At 38.0% G+C, this 22,964-nt stretch overlaps 1 protein-coding gene across 2 annotated transcripts in view; it reads right to left on the bottom strand.

Moving 5' to 3' along the window:
* Positions 1–2,393: 2,393 nt before the first annotated feature.
* Positions 2,394–22,964, bottom strand: part of LOC124156021 (mucin-19-like) — a 63,655-nt gene continuing 43,084 nt past the window's right edge. For both annotated transcript variants that reach the window (XM_046530301.1, XM_046530302.1), the window contains exons 9-10: positions 19,178–19,497; positions 2,394–5,004 (exon numbers count right to left, since the gene is read on the bottom strand). In XM_046530301.1, the coding sequence (XP_046386257.1) occupies positions 4,949–5,004; positions 19,178–19,497 (376 nt within the window). In that variant the 3' untranslated portion in view covers positions 2,394–4,948. The remainder of the gene's footprint in view (positions 5,005–19,177; positions 19,498–22,964) is intronic.

Here is a 22,964-nt window from a genome sequence, read left to right as displayed (position 1 = left end):
AAAAGGAGAAACAACTGGAAAGCAATAGCATTATTTTAAACCGTATTCAAATTTTTGAAAAAATAATTAATAAAGTTCGGAAAAGAACCGGAAACTATTAGCAGTTTGAAAAGCAAACATATTCCACTTTAAAAATAAACATAATGCATATAGCAATATCCCCTTGCAGCATGTTCTGCAAATTTCAAATTAAGAGAAAAATAAGTTAAAACTTCTAGTAGTATTAAAAACAGTTATTATGCCTAAGTCTTCCAGTTCCACAACTTATATCGTTCAGAAATACAATTACCCATAACTAGGTACCTTGATCAGGATGATAAACTATGTAATATCAACCAAAAAGTAATTTTCCTTCAAGTGGAAATTTCGTTGATGACAAAGTATCACCTGCTACCATCATAGTTCAACATTAAGTCAATGTGAAGTCAGTTACCCACTGAACATCCACCAACTCGCTATTTTCACATATCAACATTGATTCTACCACCCATTTCTCACACGGTTGAGGGCAGGATTGAACCAGTAGACCCTCCTGCTTGATATGGCCTTAGCAATCTGTTAAAAATCAAACCATTGAACTTATTCAGGTCAATTAAACCCAGAAAAATTTAATGTTACGAGGGGTGCATGATTTCAAAGATTAAATTTCATCCTGAAAACAGAACACTACTCGTCGAATGGTCCCCGAATTCAACTATTCTCATCATGTACTGGATGGGGATTCATTTATCAAGTGACTGTAGAGTAGAAGAGACCATAATTTCAACATGGAACATATTTAGCAGGCAGTGAGCATGATCCTATTTTGTAGCTCATTGGATGCATTAATCTGGGATAACAATTTACTCTGATTAAAACGAATTACTACCACACCACAAGGCCACCCTAAGGGAATTAGCAGTTTACCCCAGGGACCCTCTAACAGCTTTCTTAGCAAATATAAATACATGGACAGTTTAATGAAAGAATAAAAAACCCCTGGAATCCAAATTCAATTGGAAGGCCACTCCAACCATCACACTAGTTCTAGTAGAATCTCACAATAAATAGTGTGCTCCTCCCACAGCTTTTAAAATGCCCAGTAATATTGCAAGGTTGGATAGCCAAGATTAGAAGTGCTACTGCTTAATACATGAGCAATTGATTTCTCACCGGCTGACAATATCACTCTTAAGAATGCTGTTGGAAGTTTGTTCTAAAACCTTCAAGGCACTATACAAAAGCACATCAAAATTTGATGCAGTACTTATGTGTATATATTACGACAAACACTACTAATACGTCCAGCAGGGATGCCATTTCTTTAGCAGCTTTAGAATAAGTAGGTGCAGGCCCTTTCAATGCTGTTGTATGCTAAAATTTGTTTTATGCACACACAACCTATTTGTCCAGTGTATGTACCATTGTCTGTAGAAAACACCAGGATGCTGCAAACTATTATAAGGTGAAAACTGGCTCCGTAGGTGGTTGGTGTGGTCAGTAAAATATCCAGTTGCTAGAGGATATCACACTGACTGCACCAACAATCATACGACTAGTTCAGTTTTTCTCAATGATTTCTATGAAGTAATGGAAAACAATAAGCGCTCAAAAGGGACCTCCAGCAAAATTCATTGCTAGTCCCAAAGACCACCCCTGACAAGCTTACCTATTGTCGAGTAGGCACAAACCATTGCTAGTGCAATATCCATTCCATTGATTTCTTATAGGTGGGTTTTACCTTTCTCGTTCGTAGTTAAAAAGGCATACCTGCATTGGGGGTCTATTATCCACCCAGATGATAATGTATAATTAAACTCATTGTGTGTAGTTTCACTCGTGCCAGCAAACATTTGAAAGCATCTTCACATTTCAGTGAATCATCAAAGGGAAAAACCTAAAGTAAGTAAATCTCACCCATAGATAATAACCCTTCAACACCCAAATGCAAAACTCAATTTGCCAACTCCCCTTCTTCCACTAGAATTCCCCGAACAATAAAATAATTATCAGTTACTCATGAAATTGATGTATAGCATACATCTTAGAAAAAAATCTCAGATTCTGTGAAAGTAAAAGAATCACACGAAACCGCTCATTGTAATTCTTTGTGTGCTGAGCTTTTTAAGTCAACAGGTTAACATTATGCAAGACTTTAGAGCAATATATCTAACAAAGCTTTACATAATAAATAAAATTGCACCAATAAAATTGCCAAACAAAACTGTCTAATCAAAATATAAAAGGAATTGTAGCATGATGAACTTAAGGACATTTAGACACAGGGGCGGTCTCGTGGGATGCTGATCAGTCAGGCCTATAATCTGTATCCATACACACCACAAACAAAAAGTAAGGAAATGGAAGGGCCAGAATGAGTCATTATGAATGAAAGCAATAATTAATCAGTTCAGTTTTTCTCAATGATTTTTATGAAGTAAAGGGAAACAATAAGTGCTCTCAGGGACCTCCAGCAAAATACATTGCTTGCCCCAAAGACCACCCCTGAAAACAAGATAGTTCACTCTATTCATGAACAAATATGAATGTAGTTAAACCTACACCCCATAAAATAATATTAACATTACTCAATAGGGAACTTGTAAGCTGTATAAATATTGCTACCATCTAGTTGGTATACACACAAACAATTTGATCACACTATTAAAAGGAAATTCATTCACAGTTCTATCAATGACAAGCCATGACACTCTCAAGTCTTGAATGCCATTGCGACTTCCATACATTGCACTAAATACCACCCAGTTTTTTCAATGCTTGTAACACAAGATTCAAACGTATTCTCAGCTACACTTTTGAAATGTTAGTGTAAACTAGCATATTAGGGTGCCCATGTGAGGTGCGAACCTAAGCCACATTTCTCACCATTAATTTTAAAAGGCTCCTCCAAAATTACTAACCATTCTGCTTACCTGAAAAATTTAAGGCAAATAGATTATTATTAGTGAATATTTACAATGCTAATAATGGTCCTTAGTAATTTCCAGCATTTTGTACTAGAGCATTCAATTGTACTTAAAATAGGGGGGCAATGAGATTCAAATTATTGATGCTTAAGCATGAATTATTTCCAAACTTACTGATTTTAAAATTTAATATAATATTAACATATTTCTCTTGTAAATGCATTTCTGTACACACACAGAAAGAGAGGTTAACATACTCCTGGCAAGAAACTGGCTTCTTATACTTTTGCAACCAGTAATCAATTTGGAGATAGTTAATTTCTGCATATGCCAGAGTTGTATATTACACAATAGTCTACATTTATAGAAAAATACAAAATACAGATATTGTGGAGACATTTCTTGAAATTGTAGACTGTAAAGAGGAGAAATACTTTTCAACAATTGGTACAAATCACCAAAAAGAGGGGGTAAAAGGAAAACTTTTCAACTGAAACAAGATCATAGTGGTGAATATGCTAAAAACTATACACAAAAAAGTATACATTATACAGTGTCTGTATTGTTACAATAAATCACCTTTCCAATATACAAACAACTGGTACAGGTAAAACTTGCCATCTGAGATTTTTGGAAAAGGCAAGCCCATAAAATATAGATTGAATATAAAAACCAACTACAATTCCAAGGTCAATTAACGCCCAAAGACACAAAAGGCTCTCGTCTGTATTTATACATACTCTCATCGTGGTTTTCTTGTGACAATTTTTTACTTAAGTCAAACGACTGGAGATAACACATTCTTTCTATCAACAGAACACTACAGTGAGGTACAAAGCAGCACTCCCAAGAGTCATTTTGGCTACAGTAGTACTAAAATACAAATATCCTAATGTCTCGCCTGTACAGTTTACCCTAAAAGTCTATTCAGGATCAATATTTACAATTGTATTTACAGTTTGACAGACTTTTTTTATAATCTTATTTATATAATTAGAATAATATTAATAATAAAAACCACCCTGTTGAAAAACTAAATACACCCTTTTTCTCCTTATCCAGTTAAATGAGAAAGATGCACTGATTCCCAACGAGGCTCCTCGTCACAAATAACCTTGCTAGTTTCTGTATCAGAAAATATCACAACTGGAGGTGGGTAAAATGTCCAAGGAAATTAGATTATGCCAACTAATACACTTTGATAACACACACTTCGAGCTCACACACAAAAACTACTATCACCTCCTGTCCATTCAAGCAAACATATTCAATAATAAACATTTTTACCTCATGACCCCTCTTCCTATACATGTATATGGTTTTTCTTATATGTATATTATGTACACAAATTATTTTTTCTCACACAACCTAATAGTTACTTATTTACATGTCCCACACACTCAACACTTATACAAAATATAACAACAGGTAATTTAAAAGGGATTTGAAAGGAGGATTCATCTCTTGATAGTTTAAGGCAGCATAGTATCTACATGGTTTCAACTCAAGAAGAGGAGAGAGGAAAAAATATTACGTCACAATTTTAGCCAAGGCATATCACCCTTTCGGACTCTGACTTCCCAAATCCTTTCTTAAATATGCAATCTCTTCTCAACTTTTTTTTCAAGGGACAGAAAAGGCAGAGATCCCCCAAATCTAATGCAATCACAAAGCACTTCCAACTCACAATGGGAAATATCAGGAACCTTCCAGGCAACATTGTGTTTCACTCATACCATTAACCAGCATGGCTGTTGTAAATATTATTCGCTCCAACTCACCTTGGCTGAAGCTCAAATGATATTTTTTTATTTTATTTGAATCCACAGTGAAAAAGGGTATTATCCTATTCAATTTGTGGATTTTCAACACTTAGGGCAACCTGTGCAAATAGCCATGAATGGTAGGTGAGACACATAATTAACAGAAAACATTTGCCCCCAACCTACGCCACCTCTAAGTGGAAGTCATTGCATGCTAATATATCACCAAAGTGGTGGCAGATGTGAAGGTGATGGCGGGGAGCCATCAGAAATGATGGGTCACTTTTCCTTTGAAAGACGTCTTCTTTTGCTGGCTGGAAGTTCTGACTCTGACACTAAAAGAGAAACAAAGAAAATTAGCAAGCAAATAAAATAAAAAAAAAACCATAAGAAATTTGTAACGCACTCTGAGGTCGATATGTCAAGGCAAAGCACAGTCAGGTACATACATTACACTAATAATGAAAATAACGGGACCCGATAGATGAGAACTAAATCAGAGACAGCAACTGGTATTAGGTCAACCAAGAGGAGACTCACTTGCTTCAAAACAAATCGCATTCATTAAATGAAAACATAGCTAGGAGAATGTAAGTATGTAATAATCTCCTAATGCCATGCATTTGCCTCATTCATCATAACTTCATTCACAGAGTATTTCCCTAGTTCATAACTTTGACTGAAAAAACAACTTAACTATAGAACCTGATAGCATTTTTGCCTATTTGAAGCATCTTTACCACTCTAAAATATATTATATCAGAATTCAACATTGATTCTATTAACTTATAAGACCATAACACAATAAGAGAGATAAAACAGTAAGGAAACAGAAGGAAAACAAAAGGCTGTGACAATGGACATGGACGAAATGGAAGAAAACCCGACAAGGAGGAAAGCAATCCAGCTTCAGAGAACCTCCACTAAAAAACCCATGCTTTGAGTAATTTTCATGATGTATCTGTTATAATTTGACACAAGGGAGAAAAAAACAGGCGAATAGAATGCTATGTAGGATCTGCAATGCTAAAGTACCAATGAAGCAAAATCACAATCCAGTCAAAGGTAACACACCCCTCCTCCCTTGCATCATGTCGCTGTGACAGTGTGACAAAATGTTTCTTAAATTATCTGTCTCCTCTTCCACAGTGAAGTCACCAAGACTAACCATACTCAAATAGACCCATCTCATTTTCATGTAGACTTAATGTGACCACAAGACAATATTTTCACCTGATGCCACAATGGTCATTACGACTGCAGTAATTTAAAACACAGTGTTATTCATATTATTCTCCTTTGCACTAATATTTCTAAGTGTCGTGAACAAATAATGCACAAACGATAAATGCACAGGAATATGAAATATGAATATCTAAATTATGAATAACATATAAATATCTAAAATATCACAGGGATCTATGTTATAATCTGTCATTCTGGTGGATGAAATTCTCCCTTAACAGGTTCTAGCGACAGCTACCAAACAAAAGACTTCCAGGGTTCCCACTCTACCTAAATGTCAAAATTCACGGTTTTTTCCAGGTTTTCACTTTTTTTCAAGTTTTCAGGGTTTTTTCAGGTTTTCACGGTCTCAATGTCGTCAAATTCATAGTCCGTTAATAAGCCAACAAAGGAAAATCACCGGCCATATATTAACTAAAAATTAACGTACGTGACGGACACGCTGTGAATGTAAACACAGCAATGAAAAGTGGTATGTGTTATGACGTCACCTATCGTTTGCAAAATTCAGGGCCGACTAACGGCCCAACCCAACCGCGCACTTGCCCGGACGCCGAATACCATGGCCACCTTTAATATGCGAATGCCCTTAGGACCTTCTTCCACCTGGACACTGGAAGTCCTTTCATAATTCCTCGCCGAGAGATTGTTTTTTGCACTCATAGTTATTACCGCACAGTAACCGATTTCCCTTATTCAATCTTATTGAGATCATGGAAAATATTTTATTTTATTTATAAATGCTATTACGAAATTACGAAGTTCAGTCCCGGTCCTACCTGCCACAAAAAGAACTTTATTACAAAGTTCCACGAGTAAGGAACGGCATTTAGGTGGATATACACTATGCCACATTATAACCATTGCGCTGCGTTTAAGTTCTCCTCGTGAACTGTGCGCGACAGTGTCAATTATGGTTCTTTCTTCAGTAGGAGATACTTAAGTATGCATGCAATATAATACGATAAGCTTCGTAACTGCCAAATCATGGTGACCCTCTCATTACCGCTCGTAAATTGGACGTAAAGTAAGCCCTTTTCTTACGAATATATGATTTACGAACTTACAGAGATACAAAAATTGGGGAAGTTCAAGCGTACCCGAAATTACAAATTTGGCACCTTTTGGGTTGACCGATGCGATGTGGTGTGGCGTAAAGGAACTTGCACTTTGGGCACAATCTGAACAAAGTATCACTTAATCTGAGATGAAGTCAGGAACTGTTCAACGTTTCACCCGTTCTTCCTTCCCATGGAACCCATTTTTTTAGGCTCCGGCTGCGTTGCACGCTAGCTAGATCAGTTTGTCAAAATAATGCGTTCACACAAAATTGTAATGCAGTGTTACATTCTGCAGGACAATAGCACTTCTCAATCCCTTACGTAGCTTTATGAACTAAAGATTCTTAAAAGAAACGTTCGTACGAACTTTGTTATTATGAACCACCGGTTTTTCAGTCCCGTGAGCTTCGTATTAATGAGAGTCTACTGTATCATAAAATAAAAGATTACACATTTCGATTTAACAATCATGTTTCATTCAAGCAGATTAAAGTTTTTTAACACCTAGGTTGATTAAAAAATATACAACATAAAATTAGTTACAAAAATGTACATATTTTAACTACCTAGATATTTTTACTTTTAACTGGCCCAGTGCTCACACCCCCCCTAACATGTCATTCAGGCCCCTGTTCGGAAATCCCTGCTCTTGTGCGTAAGTTAGAGAAGTGTAGCGAGAATATGACATGTGCATTAAAAAAATGAATACCAATGTTATACGGTTTTTTTATAGCATTGTAAGGAAGGTATGCAAGCTCAAGATAAAAGAAGGTAGGTACAAACTTGAGCAGGTATAACAATTCAATTTTAGGAAAGTGCACCAGAGGAAAATGGATACAGCAGGAAGGACATCGGTAAGAGAATAGGGTGGTTTCCTATTATTTTTTTACTGCCTATATCGGAAGATTATTACTCCTGGAGTACGTATTTCACGCTTTTAGATTTTTAAATGACGATATCTATTTTTCGCGATTAAATGAAAAGTGAAAATTTTCAAGCGCGCGAAAACGTGACGGGTAAGGAAATCTCTCCGTGTGACGTATTTCTGGTTCCCCCTCCCGCCTGGTGAGGTGACCTTGATCGAGGCTCTGAGCGCTGATAGGACGCAGGATGCTAAAGGGTAGCTGAGTACCTTGCTGTCTGGTAGCGCTTGGCTTAAAAAAGGTTTATTAATTCCTTATCAAACGAAGAAAACTTTCCGACCTTAGCCAGTTTTAATAGGTGATTATTAAGACATGTTTCCCTGAGCTCTGCGCCTCATGCATGCATTGGTAATCTCAGACGATGTATAACTCCCATCTTCTCCTATAGAAACTAGGTCCCTGTGACATCACGTGGAGAGGCATCGCATGGGCGCCAATCTGGCCCTTTTCAAATGAGGATAAAAATGGACCATTGCCATTCGTCTAAACCGGTATTTCTAAAACGAAATAATTTGTATATTATGAATACAGTAATTGTGGGTAACAAATCGCAATCAATGCCTTTCGGTTTCTTTGATGAAGGAAACTACCCTATTGCATTACCAAAGGAGGCGCTAATGAAGGAAAGAGCTGACGAGAGAACTGTTATGTGAGAAATTAAAGAAATGGGCAGTGAAAAGTCATTTTTGGAGTGTAGTGCTTTATGGTGCAGAAATGTGGACACTTAGGAAGGAGGATAAGAAAAGACTGAAGGCATTCAAGATGTGGGCGTGGCAAAGAATGGAGAAGAAGTGGACGAAGAGGAGGAAGAACAATGAAGTGCAGGACATGAGGCATTAATAGAGGCAGCTTCTAGATGAGATATGGAGGAGACAAGTTTTGGATGGAGCAAATATTGAGCAGGGAGGGAATATTTTTACAAAGTGCTTCCATAAAAGAAAGAGAAATGGCGAAAGCTAATTTATGACCAAAATAAGAACATATAAGTGATAAATTGATTCACCAAATTAATGATTTTTACCATTTAATTCAATTATACGATGTGGGAGGAATACCAGAGATGTGATCATGGAGAAGAATGGATGCATGTGGGAGGCTGGGTGGCCTGTCAAAGTTCAGGATTGACAACTTCCTTAGCCGGATTCCAGTGATTAATGAAAATAACTAGCACACAAACCAAAGCAACAATACTCTCCCTATTAGAATAATTAACAGAAGTTTAGATCCTGTTAGTACTCCAGGCATCGGAGACCATGACCGTAAGGGGTGCAGAGAAACATTTGAATTTGTGCTCATATGAATGATTTATGGGGGGAGGGGTGTGGAGCAGAAACCTATACACAAAATTCTAGCCCTTCTATAACCCATGCAGAATTTGAAATGATCACTCAGTCAATTTAGGGGCTTCATATGTTATGGGCATGCTTTATAGTTACTGGGATCAGAAAATTCTAGTACCTTCAAAATTATATCTCAACAGAAGTCCAACGTGGCTATATTTACAATGCCATCAATCAATGAGACATATTGGATTATCCTGCAATAACCTGCTTAACAACATACATCACAGATATGACTATCTGACAGTAAATTTACTGACCATGGGATTATCTCCTATGCTACCCTCTTCAACCAATACTCCAGCCCTTTCATCACTTTCTTTAGCCACCATCTCTCCCTCCACGTTATCACCATAGCTAACAGACATTCCTTTCTGATTCAAAAGACCTTCAATTGCTATACTACAGTTCCAATGCAGCAGACAAATTGCTTGCCTGAAACTCTTGCTTTGCTCTGAGTTTCCATTGACTCCAACCATCTTTAAAGCTCTGACAGGAAGCATACTGTTACTCCTGCTGCCGTTTTTATCATGTGTGTTCTATTCAATATATCCCCCTCTCCAATAAGAGAAGGTGTAAGTCACAATGAAAGGGGATTTAATCGTCATCAAAGAGGGAGTGAACAGCATCACCCCACTATCTGACTTTTTCAGGCTATTCACTGTGCACCATCCATAGTGAATTGTCAACAACCATAGGAATGGCTTGGAGCCACAGTACATTTTATGCAACAAACAAAGCCTTGCCGTACTGAATGAAAATAGTCGCCATGGTGTCCACTACCATCTTCCACAGTAGAGTGTTACTATATCTCAGGCACATTTTGATGCGCTTAAAGGGACCCAAAAAGGCCCCATGTCATTTTATGCCATGGCGGAGTTGGATTATTTGAAAGCGACTTCAGATATTTCCAAGACTAGACATCTAAATTAAGGGAAGATCCCTGCATTCGCGGAAATCCGCTTATTTTCACAGAAGAAGGGAGCACCCATCGACATTACACTCCTTATATCATTAGAAATTGGGGTAGCTACTGGCCTCGACTAGCTTACTTAGAGATTCTATGATTGAGTAAAAGTGGGTAAGAGAAGAGGGCAGTGTCTAAGATTGTCATACCCATGGCCAAGGGTTATCTACGCACCTTGGAGAGGGATTGGGATTGCAGTTGGGCAGCCGTGTAGTCACTACCTACCAATGACAAACACATGAACCAAATGCTTAAAATGTGAGACTAAGCCTCAGTTTACCAATTAAGAAAGGCCATATGACTTTTAAGCTAAGATATCGGAGTGATTTAACCTGCCAGGACCTTGAAAATACAAAGGAATGCCTATCACGATGTTGAGAGTGGTCTTTGTACACATGCCACGTTAGCAAAAACTTTGAGGCTTGACCGGGTGAAGATGCTACTGAATTTCTGTAGCAACTGAACCTGTTTTCATGGATTTGATTGAATAGACAGCTAGTTTCCTTGCATTAGTTGAAAATGACATCTCACTCTTCTCAATAGTCCGATTAACAGCTTCCTCTATTGCTGTAGACAATGAATGAACCACTAGACTTTAAAAAAGTGAGGAGAAAACTCTCCAAGGGACAGGCTATGTACACAGTAAATCAATAAAATGGAGTTCCTTTCACTAAGCTCCCCCTATATTAAAGACAGGGACCTGAAAAGTGGTTTGTAAAATGGGAGGTGTAACTGTATAAGTGAATAAGTCTTTAAAATTTCATGTAATTAAGTAACAGCGACATAATTTTAATAACATTTAGTTGCCCAGCAAGTAGTACCACTGAAATCACCAAATGAAATACCTACATGGCACAAACCAGTATGTAATAAGCACACATGGCACAAACCAGTATGTAATAAGCACAATCACCACTCCTTTTAAGCTTCCCATCTGCATTTCTTATTTAAGCATAACGCCCTATGCATATTAGAATATTGCGATCATTTTTTCAATGTGCATTCAATCAAAGATACTGTCCTCACATCTACAGTCTAATGAGCATTCACTTTCCTATTTGTCCTTGGGGTGGTATCAGACCGTTACCTATAGTATGAGATAATGTCAGTGGCAGTGACTAACACACTTCACTGCACCTGATTTTGTGGTCATATTTTTGAGTATTTCATGATTGGCTTCCAGGATACACAAGAATTACAGCCAAAGTAATCATCTTTCTGAATTGGTCATGCCACTTTTGCCATTGCTGTTGTCAACTTTTTTTCTGTAATTGATACCACACTCTAGTTTTGAGAAAGGAGGTGGATGGTTACTTGAATTCCTACTCAAGCTCACGCAGTCCCATTGCAGATCAGACACCCTTTAAAATCTAGATTTTTTCTCCTTTTTAAAGGTTTATTAAAAAATAAAAACACCTTCAACCCACCATTTTTAAACTAACATGAATAGCTATATTAACATTGTCATAATCATAAGTAGATTGTGCTCCCATAAATTGAATTTTGAAAGCATAATTCTATGACTATGATTGAATGTGAATACAGCGAAACCTCTCTCAAACGAAACTCATGGCACAGAAATTTTGCCGTTTTGTTGATCGGGAGTTCATTCCCCGGAGGTGATATGCACGTTGCATCATTCTAGGGGCATGGAAATTGAAGCAAGTCTGCAATGCATTATCTACATCCTTCCTTCGCATACTTCAAAACAGTGCTGATTTCTTCAACTGCAATGCAAATCGCGGGCGATAGACCACATTTAAGAAGCCTCAGTTCGTATTATTCAATCACTTCGCGTGCTTTTTAATCGGTTTTCAAAAATGTATGCAGCATAGCGGTGAGCGCGAGGCGATCCCTTTACTCTCAATATTTGAAATAGAGTACATGTATTCGTGAGGTTTACACTGAAAAATTAAGAATTCGATAGATTTGACCATTACTTATATAAATTTAAGGTAACAGCGCCAATTATAGTTCCATCATGAAATTTAGATCGCTCCACCATAACGACGCGAGTGGCGACTTTCGTTGACCCATTAAAGCGCAGTGGGTGGCAGCATTTCTTTTTAGTAGTCGAATCCAGATTACTCCATTGCAATATTTGCGGTCACGGGCTTCGTAAATAATTCATTGTACTAGCATCATTTCTGTCGTATTCCGGATAGACAACTGCCAATAAGAAAACATCTTGAAAGGCCTTATGCAGGAGTTCTCGAAGTAAAATACATCACGTTTTTGAAAAATGAGTTTTCAAGAAATTATATTCTGCAACCCTCAGTTTGCTGGCTTTGCAGATAACAAAATTTTAGTCTACTCTAGTGAACTCTTCAAACGACCCTTCAACATTCATGTCTTTTGAGATACCCTGCCAGGATTCACGGATTTCGCCATCACTCTCCAACGCGTGGTCGCAGTTGACTGCGAACCGGATAGATAACTGCCGATAAGAAAACAGCTTGGTCTCATGCATGAGTTCTCAAAGTAAAATCACGATGATGATGCTGTTGACTGCAAACCAGGTTTTTGCAAAATAACTAAATATGGTGACAGGTGCGACACGCTCCCAAGCTTACAAAGCCACTGTATTACCTCTTCAATTTTTCTGATTCCTTACATCCATTCGACAAACCAAAAACTCCACTAAAATCTGACAGCAATGCCGCTTTGCCGCAGAAATGACCCCTCTGTCGAGAAGTAGCACCTTAGCTGGTGCAGTTGGGGGGAAGAAAATAACGCGCACATTTCTTATTGCTAGTCATATGTTGGGGCCCGTGCAGCGATCGAGGAAGAAATCTACTTTCCCCATGAGTACATCAACTCCCGCCAACCCTGCTTAATTAATCCCGCTGTCATTCATGAATTTTTGCTGCTACCACAGGGGCATCACTCTCACCAGTGGCCCAGTCTAAACATGACATGTTTAGACTGTGACAGTTGATGCATGTGCCTTTATGACAGGAATCACTTTTGTATATGTTTAGTTTGTTTTCTGTTTTTGAGTTCATTTGTTGTTTGTTTTATTTGTCTGTGAGCATGTTTGTTTTTATTTTGATTTTTTTTGCTGATTTGATGCTATGGTGATGAGAGATAAATATAGCAGTTATAGTGGCATAGCCAGGGGGGATGTCCGGGGGGTACAAAATATTTCTTTGAAAAATGAAGTTTTTTCGACTATGAAAAGTGTAAAAATTGGTTTGAAACTCTCTATTAGTAGTACTAAGTTAGTACCCTGTTTTTCAAAAATTCCCCCCATGTTTTGGACCTCCCTGACCGAGATTCCTGGATACTCGACTGACTCTATCATTCTTAAAACAGCGTGGTTTCACGTACGTCCCCACTAAAAACGGAGGCAACTTCTCCGAGCCATCACTATTGGTGCATAGGAGTACTATAAAACGTTATTTGCTCATTTTTCCCCCGTGGCCCGCCTCTTCCTTTAAAGTATGGTCAGGAAGCAAATTATATAAAAAATGCTTTGTCAGCATTAAATATGTCCTTAGAACTGTTTCTATTCAGCTATCCTTAGCCTTGCAGATGTATAATTTGCCAATGGTGAAATAAATTTATTATTATTATTATCCATTCCCAACTTCTTGCTTGCTCCTTCAAGATGGGCCCTGAAATGGGGATCAGCTCCAGAAAGATAGTTGAAGACATTTGTCCATTGACAATGGTAATGGAGCGTTTTCAGTTAGGCCCCCTGGGACCATTTCCGACCGTTCGGCAAGAATTGTCTACGGTATTGATGACCAAATGTCATACTTAATTACAACTGCCGTCTTCTTCATGCAACGATCAACGGCCATCACAACCCTTTTCCTCTGAAGAAAATCAACACCGCTTCACATCGCTATAATGGTATGACAGAGACCGACCTTTAGAATAAAGCACTCAATTCAAATAACGTCTAGATCAATGGGAAAATGTTGGCTTTCGTCGCTTAAGTGCGAATATTTTTCTCTTCTCCTTCTCAGCTTCTCGGAATTTATGCGTTGCAATTTTGTTAAGATTCTTAAACAACCGTCAAAAGAATGCAATCGAAGTACATCATCATCACTGGCCAACAATCCTAGGATTGGTTTGACGCAGCTCTCCACTCATTTCTCCTATCAGCTTATCTTTTCACACCTACGTATTTCTTCTCTTTCACATCCTTCTTTACTTGTTCCATATATTTTGTTCAAGGTCTTCCTTTTCTGTTCTTGCCTTCGACTTGTCCCTCGACGATTGTCTTCATCAGGCCATCTAGATTTCATATCTTGTAAATATGCATGTAAATATTGGGACATTGAGTTATTTTACGAAAGTCAGCATTAACATTTTTCGCAATTCGCTGCGAGTTAGGGTTGGCAGAAACACACCATGGAAGGCTATGGTTACAGTTAATAACGACGATTCTGATTAGCTTATTCAGTGGAAGTCTCTGATTGGCCCTCCAACGCTATGAATATTAAATTATTCATATGAAAATAAAAATTTAACCAGAAAAATTGATTATTGAGAGGTGAATGTCACTCGATCGCACCAAAATTTCATTTCGTTGATCGGGAGTTTTCATTAAAGAGGAGTTCGTTCATCAGGGTTTTTCATTACTGTGTTTAAATAGCCAATTGGCTGGACCAATAGCATTTGTTCGTTGAATGGAGTTCTTCGTTTAGCGGGAGTTCATTAAGGTGAGGTTTTACTGTAGTAGGCAATTTCATGTTTTCTCTGAAATGAGACATGGAAGAGTTGTTAATCACGTTGATCTCACTGGACTCTTTGATGGCAAAAGCAATAAGGTTCTTCATATTGATTTTGGATTAGCATCAGTTTTTCAAAGGAGTTACTGCCTACCTCTAAATATCCCCAACAAGGACCAACCAACCACTCCTGAGACAGCTACCATTGTAGACCATGATGTTAGATCACTGATATCTCAATAAGCCATCTTATCTTTTCTAGCATCGAGCAGCTTTGCCTTCCTATACATGATACCTCCAATATTGTGCGGTGGTAAGTTATGGAATATTGGCGAGAAATAACCAAAGACTATAACAGAAGGCATTTTTAATTCCGACCGCAGCAGTAACATGTGCTAGTTGATAGCAAATCTGGGTAACAGAGGTCATAACTGGGATTGTTTTTAAGAAAGATAATGATGATAAATCAAAATAAACACTCTAAAATAATTTTCTGAATCATTCTAAAGTTAATGGTAGTTTTGAAAACTAAAATAAGCTACTGATAGAAATTCTTTTAAAAAATCGTAACCATGAGAGAAAACCATTCCTTAAATTCGTTATATGATCACTTCCATGTTGGATTGTGGGATAAACATGACAGAAATGAGTCAATTTCCAGTTAACAATTTTAAATTTTGATTAAGTTTTAAACAAGACAGCGGATCCAACATACAATTAAGTGACATTTTAAATGATGTTCTAGCAATTCTCCTTAAAAAATCTACTTTTCTAGCATGCTAACCAATTCAAAAATCCCGCTTTGAAAGATTGGTAATTTGATGGAGCCCCACTTACTACAAAGATCATTTCACAAGAGAGAACCCTGATCAGTCTAGTCATCTTCTCACTTATGCTAAATATACTGGTAATAATAACTGCATGAGAAAACAGCCAAAAACATGAAAAATCCGTCTGTTTAAATTTCAGAAGATTCTCTCTCACTCAAGCTACTTTGTGACTCCTCCCCAACTAAAATGTCACTCAATTCTGTGAATTATTTTTTAAAAGTACTGAACGATCGGAAGCTGCCTCTGCAATCGAAAATATAGGATATTTCACTAAGTTGATATTGAGGACTGAAAACTCAAGAAAGCAAGTGAAAGTGATTGCATTCGTGTGCATCCACCTCTCAACCACATCAGTGAGGGTCTAAAGTAATAACGTAGGAAGAAAGTTATTATCACATTAACAACTTATACAACGAAAGTGTTTAAGGTTTCTTTTTCACTGATGAAATTTTTGTAAACATGCAACTTCTCAAATTGGGAAAATCAGATAATAGGTTAATAGTTCTATTGATACCTGGTTTCCACTTCCTTCATTACGTGATATTATGGATTCAGGATGAATTCATAAATAAAGTGCTTTAATTCAGTTCTAGGTCTTCAACTCAACTGAAAAATGGCTCAAGATGCATTAGAAATGACTAGGGACATGCAAAAGTCGCAAATGCGATAACGCGAATTCCGTGGTTTTCCCACGAAATACGCGATTTCCGGGGTTTTCCCGCGAATACGCGAATTTCGTGTTAATTGCGATTTTCTCCAATTCATGGGCGATTTTCACTAACGCAGACGCTATTTTCGCAATTTTTTTCTTCTCCTCATGCTTCTTCCACGAAATTGTTTTTCGAGGCGTACATTTAAGCCGTAATTTTTTCACGGCACCGTGCAGTGAACGGCGATCGGCGAAAAGTCGTCGCGTTTGATAGTAGCCTCAAGGTAGCACTGTGTGTATTTCACGCCATAAACGGCGCACCGCCGGGCCAGATTTAACCTTGCCTTGCTGACTGTCAACAACACCGTGCCATCAACTGCGCGATACGACTCGTTTGAAGACATGCATTGAGACCAATGGTTATTTGAAAGAATAGTGCCTTGCCGTTGACGACGGCCGGAGCAAAGCAAAAGTCTGAAAGCGGTAAAAAGTGGCTGTGCGCCGTCTATTCCGTGAAATACACACGGAGCTACAATTGTGGCACCTTTCAGCCGAAACGACTTATCGCCGGCTGCCGTTCTCGGCACAGCGCCGTAAAATTCAGGCCACTTTCCGACAAGACGACTCTCTGGATTTCACGGCGCTGTGGAGGGAACGGCGGCCCGCGGAAATTAGTCGCGTCGGTGAGCGGCCAATGCCGTGAAAAAATTACGGCTTAAGTATACGCCTCGAAATACAATTTCATGCAGAGCAGAAGGAAAAAAATGAAAATCGCGTCTGAGTTGGTGAAAATCGCCCATGAATTGGAGAAAATTCATGATTTCCACAAGGAAACACACTCGAGGAAATAAGGCGACTTGTTTGTCCGGAGGATGTCTAAACCGCATTCACGATGTCTACAAAGTAGCCAAAATGCCATGGGAATCTGATGGTTGACTTAATAAAATAACTGGAGGGTTCAAACTATCCAAATTCTCACATTCTATGAAGAGTTAATTCTTCCGCTGCTAATGACGAAAATATGCGGCAGGACGTTTCTTGACCCGGGGGACGAAAGGCGAAAATTTTTGTCTGAGATTTTCCTACGCAGGCCTAATGCCGAAAATACGTTTCCTTGGTCTCCTCATTTTATGACATTCGTGGGTTTGCAAAGTCTTAGTTTCGGGACCCAACACAGGCCAACACCATGGACTGGCAAAATCTGTAACTGCCGAAATCCCGAAGCATGAACCTAGACCCTCGTCTCTTATTACCCCTCTTTGTGGCAAGGGACCGCAGTTATACAATTGTTCATTCAGTTAGTTTGCGAAATAAATGTATGTTTATTTTTCAAAAATATAAACAAAGAATTGAATTCTTTGTCTTTTGGCAGCGTTTACAATTTTTAAACAAAATTCTACCATAAATATTAACTCACATCTCGATTTCAGTATAAAATCAACATGGAAATTGTTCATGCATTAAATTCGTTAATGCTGACATGTCCAACATTAATGCTCCATACAGAGGGGACCGAAGAGTCTCACGGAGTGCAGTCCTGCATTCATGCTAAGGAGAGAACTCCACCGTTTTGAAAGAGTTAAGGAAGTTTAAAATGAGCCTCGAGAATATTCATAAGAGTACTTTTTTAGATAAAACCACTTATTACATCTGCAAAACATGAAAAATTCTAAAGCAGCTTCTGTAAAGTCAATACCTATGCAGATGGCTGAAAAGGCATCAACCAAACTTAGTTCTCTTATGGTAGAAGACCTAAGCAGAAAAATAGGTATTTGAAAAGATCTCAGTTTTTGATCCCCAAGAAGTTACGTCTACAGACATTAACCCTGGCTTAAAAACAAAAAATTCATGGCCTGGAATCAATGGAGACAGAGAAGTTGATGTTGGGGTTGGGAGAATTACAGAAATTACCACAAAAGCAAAATTCCCGGGGTTCAGTGGATGTAATTAAAGCAATCCAGGAGCTCAAATGTCTGAGACATCGTTTGCATCTAAGCGCCTTTAAGCGATAGGATCCCCTCTGCAAACATGGACCGAGAAAGATTTATTTCCTGCTATAGCACTGTGTTAACAAATAAGAGAACAAATCGCACGAATAGAAGGATCAACAACTTTGCTATTTCCACATAGTATTTTATTAACATCAACCGTGGTTTCGTTACAGAGTAACATTATCAAGGTAATGTTACTACCACCTTGATAATGTTACTCTGTAACGAAACCATGGTCGGTGTTAATAAAATATTATGTGGAAATAGCAAAGTTGTTGATCCTTCTATTCGTGCGATTATGGATTTCCATCAAGTTACGTCCTCTACGATTAATTATAAGAGAACAAATGTAAAAGATGACAACTTGATCACAATAGCAATATTTCATTTGAAATTACAGACGTTTAAAAGTAATTTCTCTCTATGTAAGCTAGGTATGTGTATAAGCGAAGGATAAAATATGTAAAATAGATGAATTCAGTCAATAATCCATGTATATTATTGCCTAAATTATTCCCGGTCAACAATATCCTAAATTAAGGGCAATGGGTGGGTCACTGGAAAGATGGCTCTCAATGGACATCAATTATTTTGCCGTTAAAATAACACCGATTTCAGGGGAAAATAACACCGCTTTTGTAGAAAAATAACACCACTTATGGCTATAAAATAACCCCACCTTTTGCATGTCCCTAGAAATGACCAACTTGACAGGCTACTTGAAATTTCATCCAATCCCAAGATAAAGTTAATGAGACCAGAAGATCTACAAAAAGTTTTTGATACAAAAAATATATTGATAGAATCAATGAGTTAGTACCTGATGAACCACTGCTTCTTGTCTTTCTCCTGGTGTTGACTTCTTGTTCACTCAGAGACTTCTCCGTACTTTCTTTGCCCCTGCTTGTCATTCCACCTCCCCCTCCCCGTGTTTTAGGAGGTGGCGATGCTCTATCCCTGGTACCAGCTTTGACACCCGTTTGCCGCACTGATCTTCTCATAGGAGTATCATCCCGAGGTGGAGGATTCGTCACTACTGGAGTACCAGTAATAGCTGTATTCTCCCTTGACCGGATTTCCCTCTTCGTGGCTGCCTCCTGATTCTTACCCTGCGTTCGATTATTCAACCTGCTATTTGTCCTGTTGAGGGAAGGAAATAATAACAATCAACATCATAAAAGGAATATAATTTGAAGTAATATCTACTCCGAATGATGAAGAGTAGGAAAATGTACCTCATGGCATCCTCAACTTGAGCTGATGAGGGGACAGAAGTTTAGAACAAATACTATTCCAAGTGCCTTAAAGAACAACAATTTCAATTTTTTAAAATTTCTCTTTAAATTGATGCAAATTCAATATTTTTGTGCAAGATTAGAAATGGTAGCTAGCAAAATTCTCATGACATTAGAAGCACGAGTACATTTAGTGGTGCATCCAAATACATATGAACACATATCCCATGATTAACCACATCGTATAATTTATTCCCATTAGAATCAAGGAGCTGAGAAAAGAATATGAAAAAGATAACGGATTTCCTTGAATTTCTATTAGTGATGGGTCGATTCCAAAATTTTATCGATTCCGATCCCGATTCCGATTCTGACATTTTGATTCCGATTCTACCGATACCGATTCCATCGATTCTGATGCCATAGGCTCCAAGAAAAATATCACTTAATTCCAGGCAACAAGAAAACCACTTTTAAAAATATTACTCTGTGAAAGAGTCAGTTGTCAAAAGCATCTTTCAAATAATGACTATGTAATTAAAATATAATAGCTAAATTTCAAAACAGAACATACCTGAGTACAGAAATTTTCATAGCAGTAATAAAGATTACATACTACGTATATGAATCATGTAATATTTGGCCTTTTCAAATTCTCAAGCAGAAAAACCAATTATTCTACATGCTCAGCCAGCAGGTTTTGACGTCTCCATGTTACAGTATTACTGTCTGCAGAAAATTGCCTTTTGCTACACATGTGTGTGATTGGGCAAGTACTTTCCCACCAAAATTGCAAGATTTCGGAGACTTTGGAATTTTTATTAAAAATTATATCAACGATTTTTTTGGATCTTGAATCTTCATGGAATTCAAGTGGTCGAAGCGAACAACTATAGAACTAAACTTTAGTTTTGTAGAGCCAAAAAAAATGCTATACTTCTCACGTCATTTAATCAACCTTAAAATCTCTTGCTTTTTTTAAGTTCAAGAAAGAAACTAAACGCTACAAATGAATATCACATCGGACGGTCGCAGTAATAAAAAAGGCTAAAAGAGCCTTGTGGTGTGAAAACTCCCCCTACCGCGCGACTCACCTCGGCGAAGGTGGAAAGGGAAAAAGGGTATCGGTTGTTGCCTTTCACGGAAATAGTTCTTTTTTCTCTCTCTTAAGCATGCTGACTTAATCTCTTCATTTTAATACAATACCCGAGGCATATTTCTTATGCGTGGGATGGTTCCAAAAATATCTAATCCTTAGTATTTTCACTCGAGTAATGCGCTAAATGGTCGAGTCGATCTATACATAATCCTTTTTAACATCCTCAGTTTAGTGTTTTAAGTCAATGAAGACGATTATCTATGCTTTAAATGACGATTTTCAAGACTAATGTTTTAAAAAACTTGAAAAATCGGCCTCAGTTACCGAGCCTTAAAGTTCCGCAGCGTGTAGCTCAGCCTTGACGCGCGATTGAAAAATCGCTCTTATTTCCTTCGTCGCAAACTTTTTTTTCAAGGTTTCTTATTAGTACTCTTTAGAAATCTCTACTTTATATTGTGGTTTAAATTTTCCGAGTTATATTTTTCGTAAACGCGTAAACGAAAGATAATGTCTACATTATGTCAAATTTCACATGAAAAACGGGTCGGCCATTTTGCGTTGTAAAACCCGACAGATGAGAGCCAAAATCTTCAAAAGTCATTGAAAGTATAGGCAAAGCACCAGATCAAAGGAATATTGCGTTTTATATTCCATAAAACTCACACCAACGCAAAACCACATGGATAAATTCAAAGATTTTTTGAGGAAAAACGATATCTCGCGTGGCATTGAAAAATTGGTCATGCTTGGGCCTCTGTATCTCACTAAAGGTTCGTATTTATGTGAAATGGCATATAAAGAAATATTTGGTAATGATTTATGAGTATTTACGCTGAGTTTCAAGTCTCTATCCCCAAATAGGTCATTTTGGACTTTATTCTAGCTTTTTCCGATTTCAGACTAGTGTGCGCCGGGTAGGAAGAGGATCGGCCGCTGCGGGTGGCGTAAAGGTATTCGGCGCCCACGTCGACAACTATAGTGTATTCGGCAAGCTGAAACTACCAGGCAAAGGCATTAGAATGACTTATCGGCTTTAAAAACTGCATTATTACATGAGTTTCATGATAGCGCTTCCTGTCGGCAGATTGCTGGACCTACTAGCCTCGAAAGCACTGTAACCTTAACTAATCGACTCGACATTCGTAATGCGACTCGAAACGCTCGAGTCGAGTACCAACTACTCGATCGACTTGAATTTTCGAGTACTCGCAAATCCCAAGAAGATATGTGTTTTGTTATTACGATTACGTGGCGCGAAAATTCAAATGACTGTTGGAAACGCGGTCGTTTATTTTGTTGTTTGAAGTACTACTGGAATCGGAATCGAATTTTCGCCTTGGCAAGTACTCGTTTTCGATTCCGGTTCTTGGCCGAGAATCGAGGAATCGAAGAATCGAGGAATCGAACCGACCCATCACTAATTTCTATTTTTTCACTCCTTTATCCAATTTTCCCTACGACTTCGACAATATATTACAGTAAACCATCTTTGGTTCTTCTCTTGAAACTTCAGACATTGAAATCCTAATTCTGGTATTTTAGTGAAAAATAAATACCATGCCAAATTATTAATATGTAATATTAACATTAGAGGAACCTCCATTATCTGTCCCAATAGAAATGAGAGACACGACACATTATCATAAAAATCCCTTCATAATGATTTTATTGATATCTTTCATCCCTGTCATGCCTTCCCTGAACATTTTGGAGCCATTACATAAAAAAAAACCATATTTAAGTAAATGAAAGATCGTAGCACTTTTCCACAAGAATTTTTAATGCGTACAACGCGTTTCGGCTCACTGAGCCATCATCTGGTACAAGACACTTGAACACATGTGAAGATCCCTTTTATACCCTTGAGAAAGGAGGGGGGTAGGAGAGGATTTGACATCTTTGAGGAACTTTGGGAACGGGTGTACAGAGTAGACAAAATGGGGAAAGATACAACTACGGGATGTGGAGAACCCACGTTGGAGGGAGGGTTCTAGTCGTAACTGTAAAATGACGACACGTGGGGAAGAACCATAGCAAAACGGGAGGGGGGGTGTTGAGAAGAGTGAAAAAAAGGGGGGTGGTTTAGGGTAAAAAGAGGCCACGTGTCTTTTGAAAGTGAGATTTTAATTCCACTTCACCCCATTTTTGCAGTCATTTACTAAAAATATATGTACTTCATTTGCTCACAAAATGTAAGAGATTGAGACATTAATTGAAAAAATTCATAGAGAAGGCCATCACTTAGCAATTAATACTGCTCTAACAACAAACAT

Source organism: Ischnura elegans, chromosome 3, assembly GCF_921293095.1.
Source record: "Ischnura elegans chromosome 3, ioIscEleg1.1, whole genome shotgun sequence".
In the NCBI taxonomy this organism is placed as follows: domain Eukaryota; kingdom Metazoa; phylum Arthropoda; class Insecta; order Odonata; family Coenagrionidae; genus Ischnura; species Ischnura elegans.
Note: the sequence above shows the minus strand (reverse complement) of the source record. Positions and strands in the feature narration are given on the sequence as shown.